Source organism: Sapajus apella, unplaced genomic scaffold (assembly GCF_009761245.1).
Source record: "Sapajus apella isolate SASKATOON/1434 unplaced genomic scaffold, GSC_monkey_1.0 scaffold22, whole genome shotgun sequence".
Classification (NCBI taxonomy): Eukaryota; Metazoa; Chordata; class Mammalia; order Primates; family Cebidae; genus Sapajus; species Sapajus apella.
The window spans coordinates 5,459,273-5,465,272 of record NW_022436962.1 but is presented as its reverse complement, the minus strand read 5'-3'; the positions used below and the strand labels follow the sequence as shown (position 1 = coordinate 5,465,272).

Here is a 6,000-nt window from a genome sequence, read left to right as displayed (position 1 = left end):
AATAGTCAATGCCCACAGTGGGGCTCTCCCCGAGAGTGGAGATTCAGATTCACTTTATATTCTCTTTCTTCGTGAGAATGCCAATCTGAAGAAATATTCTGTGGCTACTAAAAATGGGACACCAGATGTGGGCATTATCAAAAAAAGGCTTCATCTTTCTCCCCATGATTTTTTTTGTGTGTGGAACCTCACCTTGGAGTACAGTAGCATGATCTCAGCTCACTGCAATCTCTGCCCCCCAGGTTCAAGCGATTCTCCTGCCTCAGCCTCCCAAGTTAACTGGGATTACAGGCATGTGCCACCACGCCCAGCTAATTTTTGCATTTTTAGTAGAGATGGGGTTTCACCATGTTGGCCAGGCTAGCTTCGAACTCCTGACCTCAAGTGATCCACCCGCCTCGGCCTCCCAAAGTGCTGGGATTACAAGCATGAGCCACCACATCCAGCCTCTCCCCAATTTTAAATGAGGATTTTCTAATCCTCATTTACTATTTGAACCCAAAACAGACTAAACTTCCCAATTAAGGAATGTCCCTTAAAAATATCTGATTAAACAATGCCAGTTCTCTAACAATCATTTTAGGCTAGATTTGCCAAGACACATTAGAACGTTTAAATAGGCTCCACCTAATCATTTCCCTACTACTCTTACTTCCCTTCTAAAGGGAATAGAAGAAAAACAGGTGCTGAGACACCTTATACCATGCAACTAAATTCATTTGTAAAGATTACTTTACTGTCCTAGAAAAATACATGTTGCAAATTTGAGGGCTAAAACTTAACCACTTTAGAGACTTCCTGAGGGAGAGGGGATAATTTTTGAATATCAGACTCTGTGGTAATGTGTGGGAGAGGCATATTAAATATAGTTGGGTCAGGTGAATTAAAAAAAAATCCCTTTTCCCCATTTTTTTTTTTTTTTTTTCTAAAAAAGGAAAATCAAATTGCCATCTGTCTGGCTTATTTTGTGTGTGCATGTATATATAGGAACAGCTTAAGGGGAAAGGTTATGTCATGCAATGAGGCAAAAACAAGATGACCTCCTCTGACAGAGGAGCCTTAGTGTTGTAGAAGAGAAGCAAGGCAGAGGTCACTGGAAAGGCTTAGAAAGAAGCTGCTCCTGTCTGTTCCTCCTGAGAACCCAGAGCAGCAGTGGTCCAGGGCAGAAAGCATAATGATCTCTCTTGAGGATTCCTATCTGAACACATCAGAAGTCCCATGAACGTAGATAGGTCTGTTTTAGAATATAAATGGTAGTGACTTCCTGTGTTCTTGAGGCGGGGCAAAATAATCCATGAACACATAATTCTTCTGGGCAATAATGTTTCTGGACTGGCCAGCAGAAGGCTCTAGGAACAGAGGCTGGGGCAGAGTTGGGGAGAAAAAAGGTTCCAGAGACGGGATGTCTTCAGGGAAACTTTGAAAAATGTCCTTTGTTCCAGCATTCCTAAGTGACCAGCACTAGTGAGCCTGGTCTGAGTTGTCATCAGTGTCACTGCTGAGGCCAAGGGCCAAAGGTCAAGATGCCACTTTAGGTTGAGAAGAAAGTGCATCTTAAGGCCACTGAGGGCTGCAAAATGGTTTGTGGCTGGGCCAGAAGGAGCAAATGTAGAAAGGCTCCCCTTTTTAGATGCCGATAGTTTGTAGAACTCGCCTCTCGTTGTCATTAAGGTGGCCTGAAAACATTATGTAGCAGGGCTGCTGAGCAAACTGGCAGAGGAAATCTGTCAGATATGCCTGAAGGAAAGAAAAAGAGTGGCATTAGTGAGAGGTTGCAAGGTCACCCATTTGCAGTGGAGCAAGAACCACAACCAAATGGCACAGGGAATGCTGGTTTTTAGACAAATGCCAGTTCCCTGAGGGATGGTCTTTCATGTTCTTGGATCTAGTTTAGGTAATTCATAGGGAAACAACATTTTTCCAAGGCTCTATCACCCCAAAACCTTCACAACATAGCCTCTAGAAGCTGAATGACAATACATCAAGTGCAAAGTTCCACTCCCTGCTGCCAAAGCCCTTGACTACTCACCAAGACAAGGACTCTTTCCCATGAGGCTCCCATTATAAACTATAAATGGACTTTTTTTTTTTTTTTTTTTTTGAACACAGCATCTTGCTCTGTTGCCCAGGCTCGGGTGCAGTGGTGTGATCACAGCTCATTGCAGCCTTGACCTCTTGGCCTCAAGTGATCCTCCCAAGTAGCTGGGACCACAGGTGTGTGCCACTACGCCCAGCTAATTTCTAACTTATTTGTAGAGACAGGGTCTCCTGTGTTGCCCAGGCTGGTCTTGAACTCCTGGGCTTAAGCAATCCTCCTGCCTTGACCTCCCAAAGTGCTGGGATTACAGGCGTGGGCCACCATGCCTGGTTATAAATGGATTTGAGCCCATATTCCTGTTTCCGTGGCCTGGGACACTGTCATTTGCAAGGCATCTCTGGACACCCTCACCTGCAGATCAATCTGATAGAGAGGATCCTTCAGGGCATCAGGGTCATCTTCCTCATCATCCTCGTAGTAATCCTCCTCTGTTAGACATAGCCAACACATGGCAGGTCAGGACAAAGGCCCATGATCAGGCCCTGAGTGGTGATATACTGCCACATGATTGAGGCAGAAGGTACAAAAGCCCAAGGAATGTCCCTGTGGGCCCACCTCTCCCCTTTCTTGGGTACCCCATTCTTGCCACCAATGTGCAAAGAAAAGGTATTTACCATGGCTGTCCTCTTATCAAACTGCTTACCATATTTACTTGTAGCAAGAATGTCAGATAAAAGTTGGCCAGCTAAACCATCTTCCTCCTCCTCCTCTTCCTCCTCCTGGTCCTCCCACATATCATTGGAGTCATCTACTTGGAGATGAAAAGCAGCTAGAGCACATTCATGCATTTCCCCTCCCCAAATCCAAACAGGCCAGAACAGAAGGGCCTCAAAGGCTTCTGTAATATGGCTTGTAGTTCCCAGTGAAAAAGAACCGGAAATGGCCAAACCCTCCTGGTAAGTCTGAATGAAAGAACCTGGAGAGATAAAAGGCTGAGAGGCTCTTAAGAAGAACCAAACCAAAGAAGGGCTGTTAGCCAGCTTGCCTCCTGGCTGCCTCCCACATCAGCCTCTGTGAGCTTTCACAGGGCAGACTGGAGAAGCAGCTCTTTAACATGCCTAGTGCCTAGCATGGTGCCAGCCACAGAACAGCCATTCCATCAATTACTTTTTTTTTTTTTTTCAATCAGTGACTCAACAAACAAGTTGATAATTTGACAATCTGTAACTTGATCTGCCAGGTTAAAAGTTTCCTGGGAGTAAGGGCCTGGTGCACCTTGACTCCACTCTGCAGGAGTGGCCTGGCGAGCGGCATTAGCCTCCATGACGTTGGAGAGCTCGTTGATGATCAGCTTTAGGATCTTGACCAGCAAAGGAATGTTTGTCCAGCGTTCTGGGTCTGGGAAGGAAGAAAAAGACTTCAAGTCAGAGTGTCACTGGGCTTATTTCTGGCAGTATCCCTGTCCCTTCCTCAGTGCCACTCACCAGAGTTCACCACCCCTCACCAGAGTTCACCACCCCTCAGGCTTTCACTGTCCCTGACTATATTCAGCCTTCCAAGAGTGATTTAAAGTTAAATAACTTTATTCTGTTTGGTATTATAACAGTTCAGAAGTTGGGAGAGATGAGAGTTCAGGGATTAAAGGAGGTAGAGTCTTGTTAGTAATAAAGCTCTGAAACTAAGGAACTGTATAGAGGCAGTACTCCAGTCCCAATGGCTTACAATTTGAGAGACAGCAGAGGTAATTATAAACATACATTAAAGACAGCAGCTCTATACTCCCTACCTGCAAATCATTGGAGTTATAGGCCAAAGGCAGCTCAATAACAAAGACATGCTGACTATCTGTGCCCAAGCCTCAGAATGAAGCTGGAAGCTGGGATGCTTGGTACCTGAGACTACTTTGTTTTGTTTTGAGACGGAGTCTCGTCTTGTTGTCCAGGCTGGAGTACAGTGGTGCAATCTTGGCTCCCTGAAACCTCCGCCTCCCAGGTTCAAGCGATTCTCCTGCCTCAGCCTCCCAAGTAGCTGGGATTACAGGCGCCCATCACCACGCCCAGCTAACTTTTGTATTTTTAATAGAGATGGGGTTTCAACATGTTGGTCAGGCTGATCTCGAACTCCTGACTTCAAGTGATCCACCTGCCTCGGCCTCCCCAAATGCTGGGATTACAGGCATGAGCCACCACGCCTAGCCTATTGTTGACAACAGGAAGGAACTGTATGTTCTGATCACTTTTACCTAAGTTTTCTGCCTCTTCTTTATCAAACCCATCACCAAGAATTATGTTTTAAAAATATACACCATGGTGCATTCCTGCCCTTCACCCAGGTATCCTTAGCCCCTTCCTATAGGGAGAGGATTAGAGGAATCACAGCATCACCCACTTTTGGCTGACTTAGAGCGGGTGCGGATGCCCTCATCCATGCTGTAGATCTCCTCTCCCTTCACACGAATATCCTGTAGCCGTTTGTCATCTGCATTGATGCCATGCTGGAGCAGCTTACAGAGTGCCACAGAGCTGGCAAGGAAGAGCCAAAAAAAGGTCAATCAGCCACCCATCTAGAGATCATTCCAAGGAGATACGCAATTATGTCCTAAGACCCTCTATTTGATAGTGAAAATTCTGTTAACTAATTAGGAGAACTAAGAGAGTTCAGCTGAAAATGAGATTTTAGCATTCATGAGATGGTCTAATAAGATCTGTTTTTTTTTTTTTTTTTTGAGACAGGATCTCATTCTGTTACCCAGGCTGAGTGCAGTGGCGTGATTATGGTTCACCGTAGCCTCGACCTCCCTGGGTTCAGGTGATCCTCCCCCCTCAGCCTCCTGAGTAGCTGGGACTACAGGCAAGCACAACCATGTCTGGCTATTTTTTGTATTTTTTTGGTAGATATAGGTTTCACCACATTGCCCAAGTGAGTCTCAAGCAATTCGCCTACCTCAGCCTTTCCAAAGTGCTAGGATTACAGGTGGCCTGTTCTTGAACAAAACTAGGGTGGGCAAGCATCAAGATGGCTATCCATATTGTAAGGTGCAATAAGGTGTTAAGAATTAGTGGTATAAAAGTCCGGGATAGAAAGTTAGGAAGCCAGGGTTAGAAGGCTCAGGGTTTTTAATTAATTATTTTATTTTTGAGACAGTTTCGCTCTTGTTGCTCAGGCTAGAGTGCAATGGTGTGATCTGCCTCCTGGGTTCAGGTGATTCTCCTGCCTTAGCCTCCTGAGTAGCTGGGATTACAGGCACCCACAACCACATCCAGCTAATTTTTGCATTTTTAGTAGAGACAGGGTTTCACCAAGTTGGTCAGGCTGGTTTCGAACTCTTGAGCTCCAGTGATTCACTTGCCTCAGCCTCCTCAAGTGCTGAGATGACAGGCGTGACCCACTGTGCCTGGCCAAGGCTTCGGTTTATAAAGGAAAATAAGCCACTAGCAGCACTTAGATGTGTGAAGTCTGTGGTAGAGAAGGGATCTCTAGTAAGCAGAGATCAGAAATATATAGTCTACCTGTGTTTACTATCTTTTGGAAAATTCAAGATGGCAGCTATTCACATATGTGGGTTAGCAATAGAGAAAGACAGGGAAAATGGAATACAGAGGGCCGTTAGAAATGTCAAACAAAAATCAATGGAGCAAATCAGGGAAAAAAAAATATGGGTCAGGAGCAGTGGCTAACATCTGTAATCTCTCAGCACTTTGGGAGGCTGAGGCAGCGAGTGGATCACTTGAGGTCAGGAGTTCAAGACCAGTCTGGCTAACATGGTGAAACCTCGCCTCCACTAAAAATACAAAACAGAATTAGTTGGGTGTGGTAGTGCATGCCTGTAATTCCAGCTACTTGGGAGGCTGAGGCAGGAGAATGGCTTGAACCTGCGAAGTGGAGGCTGCAGTGAGACAAGATCATGCCACCACACTCCAGCCTGGGTGACAAAGCAAGACTCTGTCTCAAAAAAAAAAAGA

At 45.5% G+C, this 6,000-nt stretch overlaps 1 protein-coding gene across 3 annotated transcripts in view; it reads right to left on the bottom strand.

The window, feature by feature from the left end:
* Positions 1-699: 699 nt before the first annotated feature.
* Positions 700-6,000, bottom strand: part of IPO9 (importin 9) — a 51,642-nt gene continuing 46,341 nt past the window's right edge. For all 3 annotated transcript variants that reach the window (XM_032288723.1, XM_032288724.1, XM_032288725.1), the window contains 5 exons: positions 4,427-4,560; positions 3,314-3,436; positions 2,742-2,846; positions 2,450-2,526; positions 700-1,737 (listed from right to left, as the gene is read on the bottom strand). In XM_032288723.1, coding sequence (XP_032144614.1) covers positions 1,627-1,737; positions 2,450-2,526; positions 2,742-2,846; positions 3,314-3,436; positions 4,427-4,560 — 550 coding nt within the window. In that variant the 3' untranslated portion in view covers positions 700-1,626. The remainder of the gene's footprint in view (positions 1,738-2,449; positions 2,527-2,741; positions 2,847-3,313; positions 3,437-4,426; positions 4,561-6,000) is intronic.